Here is a 14556-nt window from a genome sequence, read left to right as displayed (position 1 = left end):
AATGCTTTGATTGTTTTCAGCATCCATTGCAGTCACGAAGAGAAAGGAATGAGAGGATATCAGTGAAATAAATCTGACTTGCAATATAATGCGTAGTCAATGAACTGGATAAGAAAGACTGAATTAACTCGACTTGGATAAGCGTGAATTCTAGATACAACACTTGATTCCATTCTTTATTTAGTAGTCAACCAAACTTTGAATTCAATTTCCTCTGTCTTTATTATGCTTTACCAACAAAAAGTGTTTATTTGGCCTCTTTAAGTGTGTTTTTTTTTCTTTGTTATATTATAATTCAAATAGGCTTAAAACATTCAGTGGTAAGTTTGATCCGTCCCATAGGTTATTCCTATTCCAACTTTGGCTTAAAACTAACCATTGAAGTACACAGTCTAGAATTCTACAAAGCATGCATATTTAAATATTAAGAGTTTATTAAAAAAAAAAAGAAAGATAGAAATTAGCATCTTCATGACACGCAAGTTAACGTTATTTATATTTTATAATTAAAAGATTATGTTAATTTGTTTAAATTGGTGATTTAAGTGTATACGTGTGGATAAATAAATGTTAAGAAAAAAGGGATTAGGGGGAAAAAGTTAGAGGTGCTAACAGAGGAGCATAAGAGAGTAGTGAGTAGTACGCAAGAGAGGAAAACCACAATCGGGGGATCCCTAATTTCTAGTGTAGTGTACAGTAGGTGATCCTGATCCCACCTTAACAATCCTTCCCGAAATTCCCTCCCTTCTTTTTTCTCTCTTTCCGTAACAAAGCGTCAAATCAACAAAGAAAACAGAGAGAGTAAAACCCCTTTTGAAAGTGGTGAGTGGTGTGAAAGAGAAGATGGCCGCGTACAGAGGCGAGGAAGAGTACGATTACCTGTTCAAGCTGGTTCTGATCGGCGATTCGGGTGTTGGCAAGTCTAATCTCCTTTCCAGGTTCACCAGGAACGAGTTCAACTTGGAGTCAAAGTCCACCATAGGTGTTGAGTTCGCTACTAAGACCTTGAATATTGATTCCAAGGTCGTCAAGGCCCAGATTTGGGACACCGCTGGACAAGAAAGGTCTCTCTCTCTCTCTCTCTCTCTCTCTCTCTCTCTCTCTCTCTCTCTCTCTCTCTCTCTCTCTCTATTTTACAAAATTAAAGCTTTTTATTTTTTGTTGGAGCTGTGATTGTGATCATGATTGTTACTAAGTTCCCGTTGTTGCTTTGATTTTGTGAAGTATGGTTATTTATCAAGAGGTAAATCATATTGATTTGATTTGATCTCTAGGTTAAGCGATATTATTGTTTCATGCCATTTCCTTAGCTTATGCTTGCCCTCGACATGTTTGTGAAAGAAAATTCAGATAATTTGAACTGCTTTTCCGAATTATGCAATCACTACCCTGCTATGATAGGCAACAAGATGGAATGGATCTCATCCTTTTTGGGGCGTTAGTTGCGTGTATAACATGCTTCTGAAGCTAAAAGTACCTCCCAGCAATTCCTTTGTACTGATTTCTTCGTAAACTTAAGATGCTTGGTTCTTGCAAAGTAGTTGATGCTCATGTTAATTTTGAGCTACCTGCTGTCCCTTTACCATAGGGCAACTCCCACAAAGCACAGTGGAATGTCAGCTTTGTCAGCTTCTAACTCTAATTGAGTGAATTACACATATGCTAAAGCTTATACGATACTTGTAACCTTCACCAAATAGAGTTTGGGCGGATGACATCTAAGATATATTGGATGAGGGTTTCTTCTTTGTTCCATTTGATTTATGTGTAAACTAGTCAGAGCGTTCTTTGTTGTCTATACCTTTTTATTTGAAATATATAAGTGTTATAGTCTTTGAAATGATTTTGATATCTCAACCACTTGAAATTATTCACAAACTATTAGAAAAGTAGATACTAGATACTTGTCAATAAATTGATGGTACTTAAGAAGTTGTAAATTGACACTTCTTTCTGGTATTCTTATTTGCATAGTTGAAAACAGGGCCTTATCATTCTAAGTTTACTTCATTAACACCATACAAGACTACAATAATATTATGGAATAAAATGCAATTGCAACTTCATTCATGGCCTTAGCAAATGCAATTACTTGGTCAACATGTATCCTACTGATAGCAGGTTTCTACTTGGAATCCTCCCTCCTTTACTGATATTGATCGTTACTTAAGAAGGAACAAAGAATGAAGATATTATGATATTATGAGTTATGAGTTATGATATTATGCCACATGTACTCATTGGTATTCTTTCTATGAAATGTCGTCACAAGTTAAATATGTTCTGCCAAGGTGTTTCTAATCTTTTATGATGTTTTGAATCATGTTTTCTAACTTTGGAGACTAGAGAACATAAGAATTTTTCTAGTGGAATATCTAGTGAGAATATATTGATCCATAAATTTCTTTTGCAATTTATTAGAGAACACAAAGTTCCATTGCAAATCAGGTTGGAGAAGTGATGTTTGTTGTGCTAAACCTAACAAAAACTATCGATTCCACTCAATTGAATTGTGAATTTTCTATGATAGGTACCGAGCAATTACCAGTGCGTACTACCGAGGAGCTGTTGGTGCCTTACTTGTATATGATGTCACACGGCATTCTACATTTGAGAATGCTTCAAGGTGGTTGAAAGAGTTGAGGGATCACACAGACCCTAACATTGTGGTCATGCTAATTGGAAACAAATCGGATCTCCGACACCTCATTGCCGTCCCAACAGATGATGGAAAATCTTTCGCAGAGAGGGAATCTCTCTACTTCATGGAGACTTCTGCTTTGGAGGCAACCAATGTTGAGAATGCATTCACTGAGGTTCTTACTCAGATATACCGCATAGTGAGCAAGAGAGCTGTCGAGGCCGGGGACAACAGTGATACTTCAGCCGTTCCCTCTAAAGGACAGACAATAAATGTGAAAGAGGATTCTTCGGTTTTGAAGAGATTTGGATGCTGCTCAAACTAAATGGTTGTGCCATCTTGTAAATGCTTTCACGTGAATCCTTATAGGTTCTTGTAGAATAATGCTAGTTTTTACATATTGTTTTTGGATATTGTTGTTAACAAACCATGCACATGCAGCATTTATGTTTTGCAAAACGATTATTCTAAAAACGTGCTTGAAACAAATTGATCCACCCAAGTTGGTAGAGGTCAAGTTTTATTTGCAATATTCAATTCTAGTGCAGTTGGAAGTTTGAATCTTACTGTTTTAGATTTAGTTTTCAGAACAATGGAGACAGTGTTTGGCAGCAACTTAGGAAAACGATAAGAAATCTCATTAAAACTTTTGTGCTTGCAAGTTGCAATGCAGAACAGAAAATCCATCTAATTTTGTTATTGAGAGTTAAATAAAATGAAATTTTATGGATAATATAATTATATGCCACTAGACATGTCTGCTAATGTGGTGCATGTGCATCGATTCAAATGTACAAAACACTAAAAGGAATGGAGGGATCAAATATACGCAAGTGGTAGCCTGCCAATTATTAATTATGCATCTGATTGATTCCTGTTTACACAATATAGATCCCTTTCTGGCGATAAATCCACAAATGAATATTCTCAAAGCAATTTTTCGTCAATTTAATTGATATTCAATTTAGTATTATTTCGTGGATAAAGGTAATCTAAGGTTATATAACATGAAAAATCGCAATTCGTGAATTGTTTTTCGCCAGTCTGGGAAATGAATGTGTGATACAAGATCCATTTCTTTTCTTTCTCTTTTTTTTTTTATGATTATTTCTCATTGTTCAATTGTACAAAACAAGAAAAATAACTCCGAATCAATCCTGCACAAGTGGTGGCCGGCTAAACAATTTTTTATTTATTTATTCAAATGTACAAAACAAGGGGTAAAAAAGAAAAGAAATCCCATGAATCGTAAGATAGTTTATTTCTATTATATTCTCATTTTTTTCCTTTTTAAATGCGCACGATTTTCAGGCCATGAATATTATAATATATATCGCTGGACAAAAACCGAAAAAGGTTCCCAGCACAGTCTCACTGTTATCCTGTGATGCCACCGCACTGGATCGCGCTGGCGCTTGGAATATTCCTCCTCCGGAAAACAGCCGAGCACTCCGGCAGCTCGCCGAGGCCGGCGAAAAGCGACTCTTCCCCGTCCTCTTCCTCCGCCGTCAGCGCCATGTCATCAACGCCGCCGCAGATCGGACTCTCCAGGACGCCGCCGGCGGAGGCCACGTCGTCGAACCACCCGAATCCGTGGTGGTTGTGGTGGCTGAGAAGTACTGCGGAGTCGCCGGAGAGGTCGAGATCGACGTGGCTCGAGAATACCGTCAGATCCTCCGGCGGGAAGCCAGCGGCGGACTCGGAGGGAGAGGTGGCCACAGCGACTTCGGTGACGGCGGTAGCGGTGGCGTTAATGGTGGCGGAAGAGGAGGAAGAGGAGGAGGAGTGGGATTTGGTTACCGGAAGAGAGTGGTTGTGTTCGTAGTTGTAGGTGACGATGAGCTTTGTGGGATACACACGGCTTCGTTCAACTTGCTTCCTCGCCGGGCACCCTTTTGAGCTGCTGCATCGGTAATATCCTCTGCAATTTGTACATCATTCAAATTAACTAATTAATTAATTATTAATGATTGATGATTAATCGATAAATTAATTTTAAGATAAGGTTTTTTTTATACTACCGTTTAATTGTTTATTAGGGTTTGATTAAGGTTTTTAATGTACTACTACCGTATATAAGAAAAAACAAAAGAAACAAAAGTTATTAATAGATTTTGGATTTAACTCATCTAAAGACTAAAAAAAAAAAAATTGTTAAATAAAAAAAAATAGTAACCACTCTATCTACTATTACATAGATTTAATAAATAAGACACCAAAAAATATATTTAATAAATAAAATAATCCATTAATAAACACGTTAAAGTAATTATAATTGATAAATGTCTTTGCCATCAATAAATATAAGACTGAAGGACTAACATAAAATAAACATAAAAGACTTATAAACTATACATATTTTTTGGTAGAATTTTCTCCCCTTTTGTATGGTAGAGTTACAAATTAACATATTTGATTAGATAAAAAAAATGGGTGAATAATTTTTTACTTCAGCGAAATAATTCATGTAAAATATTAATGGCATAATTAAAAAACGTTTGTGAAGTCACCAAAAAAAATGAAAAAAGAAAAAACGTTTGTGGAAAAGCATAAGAACAATGAAGAGTGATGTGGACTGGATGACAAACGGACAATCCAATAGACTAGAAAATGGCACTTTCATGGATCGGTTTCTTCTTTCAAGTTTCAACGTATCCGAAGCTTGCGCGTGTTTCTCAAACACAGCACCTCAGCGCTAGCTTGTGCATCCTTCATTTCCTAAAATAATATGCTTATAGTCTTATACCTATTGTTAAAAATGTCATCTATTTAATACCGTTTACACAAACTTGAATTAAAGTTCAGAGTCAAATTTTCCAAATTATATTGTTTCCCTAAAAAATTAAATGCAATTCTGCAAGAGGAAAAAAACTTTTCAAGTACATAATACATGCAGAAGCACATATGATATATGCCCTTAGCCACACACAAAAACTCATAACTTCCAACAACCTACTTGGTTAAAGTTGAAACTTCCAAGTTGAAACGTTCATATTCGTGGAAACGCAAATCACTTTCTATTAAAAAAATGAACTCTTCTTCGAAAAACCAAAATATCAAACTTAGATAATGACGGCTTCCAATCGGTCATATTTTAATACTTAAATTATTATTGCGTGACGGAAACGCGGTTCAGAGCCCGCGCGTGCTGCAGCATCACAACAACCCAAGTTTCTAAGTTCTAAGTTCTAACTACCCACCACAACACCACACATGGCGCATTTTAGCTCAGCCGCCTGCACAAAATGTTTCTCTTCGCCGGCACCACCGACAACCGCCGCAACACTCCAGCATACACATCAAGTTTCTAATTACCATCCTTAATTCTTTAATTAACATCCAAATTCCCGGTTCTTAATTACTCCAAAAACAATCTGCATTAGCCTTTAGTAGTTTAATTATGTTGATAGCTTAAACATGGCTAATTACTTAATTAAGCTGAGAAATTGATGATTAAGGAAGGTAATTAAGGGTAGCATGAGATTAGTAATAATAATTAGTAGTATGTAGTACCTTGGGTAAGGTGAGCCTTTGATGGGCTTCTGGCCGTACTTCCTCCAGGCCCATGAATCGGACGGTGGATATGATTCTCCTTTGCTCTTAGATCCGTCCACGTCACCGATCGGTATTGTGACCACTCTCTTCTTCATCTCCCTCCTACGTACCGTATCATGAAACCCCCTTCAACGGTTATTAACTTCCCAATTCAACAGAAAACTAAAAATATAATAATAATAATACAGAAAATTAAGGAAAAGAATAAAGTGAAACCTTTTCTTAGGTGATGGTGCTTCAAATTTTGTGTCATCACCTGAGGAAGGAGAAGCAGGCCCGGCTTCTGATGCGGGCTCGGGCTCGTTCTCCTGGTCCTCTATGTCAGCCACGTATAATGGTCGGGTGTTGATTCTACGGTACATGATGGGCTTCGAATTATTGTGAATCTTGTTGTATGGGTTTGATATATATATATATATATATATATATTTTATATTATATATAATACACAAACTCTTACATATGCATCTTCTCTACTGTATATGAGTTGGTGTTGTTGGGTGCTAGAAGTGATGGGCTCGCCGGAAAAAGAGGTGGTGGTTGGCCGGAGAAGCGGTGGTGGTGAGGGAATTGTTATTAGTGGGAAGAGGGTGAGAGTGAGAGAGGAGAAACGGGTGGGGGTGGGGTTGTTGTTTAATATATGAGCCGCCATGGTGACAGATTGGCACAATAAGAGTTTTAATTTGTTTATTGTGGACGTGCAAGCAAAATACCAATTAAAAACATTATTTATTTGATTGGGGTGTGGGTTAATGCTAATTGGTTAAACAAGAGTTTTTCATTCATTTCATTGGTTGATGAATCTCTCATTACATACTATTACTACCCTATATGTGTTTGCGTGTGTATATTATTATATGTATGTATTTAATTGCTATAATAATATTAGGGTTAGTAATTCTTAGTAGAAAATGTGTTAATTAATGCGTGTAGTAGTGTTGCACATTTGCATCTTTTTTTGTCGTGTTTTCACATTGTGTATGTTGTGTTTGGTGGCAGGGCGTCCAAATTCAGAGGGTTAAAGCGAGGCCAAAATATTATATACGTTAATAATTATGTATATAGTCACTAACTCACTACTCACTAGTAGTGTATGTGCCTATAGCTTTTACATTCTCTTTTCAAAATAAAATGTATAATTAAGAAGATAAAGTGCGCCTTTTAACCTCGGTGATTGAAGCTAACAATGAGTGTTTATATATAATCGGCTTCCTTAAAAGATTTGAGAATAAAATTAAAGCTTTCACCTTTTCTTTTTTGTATCCTTTAGTAGTTCACATACATTTTGTTTTCATCCGACACTTTGTGTTTGTGAGAGGAACAAACAAAATAAATCGTGTGGGAGTTAGCACTTGTTCGCTCTTACGCGTGTGGACAAATTAATTATGTTTCTATGATCAATCATTAATTTGACCAAAAAAAAAAAAGTGGTACCAAATTTCATACGTATGTCTATAAGAAAATTTAATCAATAAAGCCATAAAAAGGAACTAATAATATATATATTTAATAAAGTTATTCACAGTTTCACATCTTATACAGAATTTTTTTTAAAACTATATATGTTCCTATATAAGTAAAAATATTTAACTAGATATTATAAAAAATTTTACATTGTAAAATCGTATAAATTAAACTCAAAAAGTACAGACATGCATGTTAACGTACAAAAATTACTACAGTATAATGAGAAAAAAAATACCCTATAAGGTAGTATGGCTATCACATTTTCTTGTTTAACATATTGTGTTTTTTTCTTCCATTTTATATGTCTGCATCGGGTTTAGAGGGAAAAAAAATATAAGATTTATTTAGAAGTGTACGTGTGTGTGTGTGGAGTTAAAGGTTTTTTTTTTTTTTTTTTTGGTGTCCGAGTTAAAGGGTTTTAGTTGAATTGATTTAATTTGTTGGATATGCTTAATTATTAAAGTCATTTTGTCTCATAACCATAACTAGAAATCTTAATTATGATGTGTTAGACTCTCATGTATCATGGTCACACTGTAATTTAAGAAAAAGTTGTATTAAAACATGGTTGAGTTTACTAAACCGTGTGCCACTACAGTTAATTTTATAACCAGGTGTTGTTGTTACATATATACTTCATTTGTATTTTTTGGTTTCTCGTCCAATAATACACGGAAAAGAAAATAGTAAAAATAGAATAAAATGGGAAGGAAATGAATGGAACAAGGCTGTATTGTGATGGAGTATCATAATCTAGCTAACAAGATGAAATTTGAGTTTTGTTTCAAAGTTAAATAAAAAGATATAGTCTCTCTAGAGATTTTATATTTGAGTCTCACTCTAATTTAAAATAAAAAATGAGAAAGAACTAAATAATTACACTATATAGAATTTAGAATTATTAATTGCTCACTTTCTTGCTTATTGATTAATTCCGCTCCATTTTACACTTAACATACCATGTATTTAATTTATAGATAAATTATGTTATTAGTACGTTAAAAATTATCTATCAAATTACTTACTAGTATAAAATATAATAATATATGTTAAAATATAAAATATATTAAAAATAAATTAAACATAGTATATATATATATTATCTAATTTTTAATGTGCATATAATATTTTTATTTATAGATATAGTGTAAAAGTAAAACTTTATTCTATATTAGCATTTTGTTTTTAATTAAAATCACATGTATCTTCTTATTATCAAAAGTAATAATCATGGTCAGATAATTAATTCAAATTTTATAAAAAACAATTTCTTAAAAGTGATTTTTAATCAACAACTACCTCGTATTAGAGAATCTCAATTATTTTATTATGATTAACATTAATAATTTATTTAATTTGAGTTTTGAAAACAAAATCAATTAAACCATGATAACGTCATTTTTGCAAGGATTCCGCTAAGGAGACAATGGACTATTTGTACAATGTGTACAATAGCTATTGAGTTATAAAATGAACATCCCATATACTATTTAGAATAACCATCCGAGTACAAGGGATAATAAACATCTTCTCGAAAAATTAGTTTAATTTTTGGGTTCACCAAAGATCAAACTCTTAACCTTTCGGATCTAGCGCTTTAATACCATGTCATGATACCACTCATCCCAAAAGCTTCAACTGATAAAAAAATATAACACTAATAATTATATCTCTAATACTCCATAAACCTTTATTGTACACATTGTATAAATATTTCATTAGCTTCTCGTACTTTCCTTTTTGCAAATTACAAGAGTTCTCAAAGAAGTTTCATTTTACAATTTTTTTCCTATTTTCACAAACAACCCAATTCCTTAATTTGTTCCGACCAAAAAAACTAAAGTTAAATAATAAACATCTATTTTACCATGGCTAGGGTTTTAAAAAGGAGATTTTTACCATGGCTAACTGAGTTGGCTAAAAATCACCTCTTTAAAAAATGTTGATTTTTATTTCTTTCATCAAAACTTAAATATGAGATTATTATAATTATTAGTCAACAAAGAAAAGACATTATTTGTCATTCAACAAATATGGGATGATTCTACATTAGTATATTGTAACACCACTTCAGTCAGTACCAATTAATAAGGACATATATGTATCAAGAGTAGTAACCATGTTTTAATATCCACAGATATTTTCTATTTTATTTTGCTTTGTCTTGAACCCTTTTCACTCTTCGTAAGAGAGTAGTAATATAAGATTCTCACTCTACTAAATTACTAATAGCCCATAGGATTGAGATTGAGCCTAAAATACATTAATGCCATGGAACTCTTATCTAGTACGTAGATTATAATTTCATTGAAAACAACGTTATTTGAAATTTGAAAGATAGTTATTGTTTTTTCCTCCAATATATCATGTTTAAGATAGGAAGCTTTAATTTTATCTCGAATTCCTTTTTGTTTATTTTTCTTTTTAATAATTTTAAAAATATTTTAATTTTGTCACTACTATAATTAAATTATAAATAAATAGAGAAAACAAATGCCTTTTTTTCTTAATTTATTTTGGTTATATTTATGCAAGGTATATGTAGGTATATCATGAACTGGATTGCTAAATAATATATATAGTTATTTCAGAGTAAATTCTCAAAGAAATTATTTTATAAATAAATTTAGAGATCTTTTCTATATCTATCTATTTATTGTGATTTTATAATTATAATTACTCCGATATTCTTTCGCTTGGATTTAATTAGTTTAATTTTCCTCTGGTCTAACTAATGTATAATTAATCATTAAACTGTTGCAATCTTATCTTATAAGTATGCCAGCTGGTCATTTATTATATCATGTCATTATTTTTCTTAGGTACTTTATAATAACATTGTTATTATGATCAATTATTAAAATGCTAGGTCGTCTGACATGCATACAACATATATTAATTTTAGCATACATTGTGATCCATTGGTATTAAAATAGTGATTTGGTTAAGCAAGAGCTTATTTGTTTTTTTCCTTGGACAAGGTGGGTGATGAATTAAATAAGAAAATAATTAATTTTAAATCAAATGGTATTGAAATCTACCTAATTCTGTTTGGACTTTGGCATAGATCGCAATGCATTATTGGAAAGCTCATAGAAGTTGGAGATGAGTTAATTAAGATTATTTTATATTTTTATTAATTTAACAATTATTTCGTCGAATTCCTTTTAAAATATTTTAGATGGTCAATATTTTTAGAAAAAAAATTAAAAAAAAAATGACTAAGATTAACTAAAATATAAAGCAAATACAAGAAAAAATATTAATCACTTAACAATTTTTTTATCGTTGCCTTGCATTGCATCACATTTGGATAAGAATGACATCAAACAATTTGAAAAGTCTTGCTATTTTATGATAATCTAGCCCTTTTTTTTACGCTGAAGAAAAAGATTCATTATTTTAATTTTATGCAATTTAATACGAAAGGAATAAAATGCCAAAGCGCAGCAGGATATTAAATAAGAATTTGTTTCCCAAACAAGAACAATATGATAATTACTAATAAATTATAATTCAAATGACATAATTTTTTATACTCATCTAAAAAATTGTGAATTTAAGTTTTTCTATTTTTAATAAAAAAATGAAAATGATAATTTCATTTGTATTTTTTTTTACAAGTTTTCCCATGCATTCATTCAAAAATAAAATTCAAAATAGTTTCTGACAATTATTTTAAAAGATAATGAGAACCTTAACAAAAAAAATTCCAACCCAACCCTTTACAATTACTTCGAAAAGACAACGAAGTTTCTGTGCCAAAAAAATTTAGGTTATTTTTTTTATACAAAAGTTAATCAATTCCCAAAAAAATATCAAAAATCAGATTTGATATTTTTTTTTGAGAATCTCATTGTCTTTTCAAAATAATTATTAGGACCGAATGAGATATTCACTGTAAATAAAATGATAGAAAAAAAAATGAATATGTTAGCTAGATCTAACCTTAAGATCTCTACAGCTATTCGGATAAATCCACCAATAAAGAATTTGCTGACTTATTATATTGTAGCATAAATTAATTAACGACGGGGAAAGGATCGGAGAGGTAGACTATCAAAACAAAAACGGTAATAGGTTAATATAACGGTCGAAATTCAGGTGCAGTCGACTTCACGGGAAGTTGATATTTGAGAGTCGTTAGATAATTTAATTGATTTGATTAAATTTTTATCTAACAATTCTCAAGTATCAACTTTATGTAAAGTCAATGGTACCTGAATTTTTCTCTTATATAATATTTAGTATTCATTTTATATTGCCTCATGTTAATGTGCATATATATATATATATATATATATATATATATATATAACTAGAAGGTATTAAGTTCGACTTTTAAAAGAAATTAGTGGTTACAATAAAAGTATATTATATTATGTACGGGTATAAATTATATATTGTTTGCGTTTATAATAAATAATAAATTATTATGACTACGATTCGATATGGTCAAAACTCAAAAGTGATATCCATTATTAGTTAATATGTATCTTTAATTAGTATATATTAAGGTTGTTATTATGTAAAAACTTTTAAATATTTTATTTTAATAAATATAAAATAAATATATTATAAATTTTTATTTTATGTTTTTTATAAAATCTTTTTAAGTGATAAAATGACATATATTGTAGTTAAACTTAATTAATATTAATAATATTAAAAATGTTATGTATGTACACACTAAGATCAATCATAAAAATTAATTATTATATATTTATATATAAATATATGTATAATTTTATTTATTTTTAATATATATTTTATATTTTAATATATATTTTACTTTAATAATTAATTTTAATAGTTGATTTTAAGTATATAATTATAAAAATATCATATTGTTGTCCTAAAATAAGCCCTTCAATGAATTCTTCAAAGCAGCCGCAAGAGTTGAAAAATTGAAACTTGAGACTTTAGATTTCAATATATTTTATTTAAACCCGAATTTTCAAGCTTAAATTTATTACAGATAGTAGTTATGGTAGTGATATACTGATGAGATATATGAAAATATATAATAACAATTGAAGAGAGGGGAGGGAGAATTCAATTATCTGAGGAAGAGGGACTACTAAAGTTTTGATCATACTATTTTTAGAGAATGATTTCTACTTTCGTAGTGAAACTCCTATCAAAACAAGTCGAATTAGTTGAATTAAATATTTGATCAATAATATATATATAGAAAAGAAGAGAAATTAAACAAAACCATAACGCATGCAAAAGCAAAGCTACATCCAATTATGTGTGCTAAAATTTGGGCTCTAAAGAAAGACTAGATCATAATTAGGGCAAATATATATACATAAATAGTAGCGGCAGGGTTTACTCTCACGTGCTATACAATTCGTTGGGCAACCCTTCATCTCCTATGCTATATATTGCTTCGCCATGTGAGATTTCACTATCTGAGAATCATATTTAGTACTCTATGAAGGAAGCGGTAATAATTTAACAAGAGTAAATGATTAATTTTTTTTTTTAATTTTAAATTAGTTATGTTAATTTTTTTGTTGATCGTATTAAAATTTGTTAATCTGACATGTTAAATGATATTATAGTATATATATCTGATAGTCTTAATTGATTATGAACATGATAAGTTTATGAAATTAAATCAAATTAATTTTAAATTGAGGAATTTCATCAATACCTTAACATTTTCCTCAAATAAAATTTGATTTGATATAATTTCATAAATTTATTATATTAACAACTAATTATAACGGTTAGATATATGCTGTAATATCATTTAATGTGTCAGTAATATTTTTTATATCATCAGGAACAAAAGTAGAAGAATACAACTAATTTAAAATATTTAAAAGATAAATTTGATTAAAAATAAATTTTAATGACCAATTTAAAAAATAATTAATATTTTAAAGATAAATTTGACTATTTATTCAATCTAATAATAATGTACAATCCTCTCCCTCTCCTTCTCTCCTTCCTTTTTTTTTATTGTTTTTTTTTTTAATTATTTTTTGTTCCTACACAAAAACAGACAGCAAGAAAGATAATTACAATAATTAATTAAAAAATAAGAGATATGTTAGAAAATTAGTCATTTTGTGCTATCAATTAATAATAAATATTTAAAAATGTGAATTAAAAATATATTGTTGAATTATTAAACTAAATAAATTAATTGATGGTTAAATATAATAACAAAAAATAATAAATTTTGTTAACAATAGAGTATTTTTCATTAAATAATCAATATATAATATGTAATATCTGTATTATAATAATTAAGTTGTCTTTTATATGTATGATAATATTGTTGATAGTTTTTATTATTCACATTAAAAAGATAATTGAAAGTCCTAATTTATATTTTTAATTTTTTTTAAAATATTAGAAAGATGAATTATAACTTCTAATTATTACTTTTACAATTTCGCTACGTTAGTAACAATATTTTTGTCAACTTCTGCCAACTTTTATTTATAACTGTGTTTAATAAAAATATTTTTATAAATATATCTAATAAAAATATTTTTTTTATGGCTGTGTCTAATAAAAGTGTCTTTATATATGTATTTTCTGGATATATCTCCTTATACATGTGTTTAAAATATAATAATTAATTATTATTGACAATAAATTGATAAGATAGTATATTGATACTCTATATTTTTTCTTATTTTTAATTATTGTAGCCAGTGCGGTTTTTTTTTTTAAGATAAAGCTACCTTTTTCCCTTTGTAGGATTTTGGTGGAGATACACTGTACAGGCGCAGCAACTGTTTCTCACATTCATCATAGTTATTAGAGCAATGCTAGGGGCCAGCAATTTTTGTGATTATTAGCCATTAATTAGCTATTAATGATGATTTGATGGTGTGAGATTTTATTCAACGGCTCACCTTCCTCTGCTG

The 14556-nt window shown here is 30.2% G+C and overlaps 2 protein-coding genes across 3 annotated transcripts; one reads left to right on the top strand and one right to left on the bottom strand.

The window, feature by feature from the left end:
- Positions 1–216: 216 nt before the first annotated feature.
- LOC112707219 (ras-related protein Rab11D) lies at positions 217–3202 on the top strand. The gene is made up of 2 exons (XM_025758876.3): positions 217–1064; positions 2531–3202. The coding sequence occupies exons 1-2, from the start codon at positions 844–846 to the stop codon at positions 2964–2966; spliced, it is 657 nt and encodes a 218-aa protein (XP_025614661.1). The 5' UTR covers positions 217–843; the 3' UTR covers positions 2967–3202.
- A 608-nt stretch (positions 3203–3810) lies between these two features.
- On the bottom strand, positions 3811–6881 carry LOC112707218 (probable WRKY transcription factor 69). Of its 2 annotated transcripts, none has more exons than XM_025758875.3 (3): positions 6413–6881; positions 6155–6298; positions 3811–4562 (listed from the first exon to the last, which is right to left on the bottom strand). In XM_025758875.3, exons 1-3 carry the CDS (start codon positions 6556–6558, stop codon positions 4019–4021), a joined length of 834 nt encoding a protein of 277 aa, XP_025614660.1. In that variant the 5' UTR covers positions 6559–6881; the 3' UTR covers positions 3811–4018. The 2 variants fall into 2 exon arrangements, with proteins under 2 accessions (XP_025614660.1, XP_025614659.1); XM_025758874.3 differs by having other exon boundaries at positions 6155–6322; positions 6413–6808.
- Positions 6882–14556: the final 7675 nt, after the last annotated feature.

The sequence above is a fragment of the Arachis hypogaea genome, chromosome 8 (genome assembly GCF_003086295.3).
Source record: "Arachis hypogaea cultivar Tifrunner chromosome 8, arahy.Tifrunner.gnm2.J5K5, whole genome shotgun sequence".
NCBI lineage: Eukaryota > Viridiplantae > Streptophyta > Magnoliopsida > Fabales > Fabaceae > Arachis > Arachis hypogaea.
This window is presented reverse-complemented; position numbering and strand designations above follow the sequence as displayed.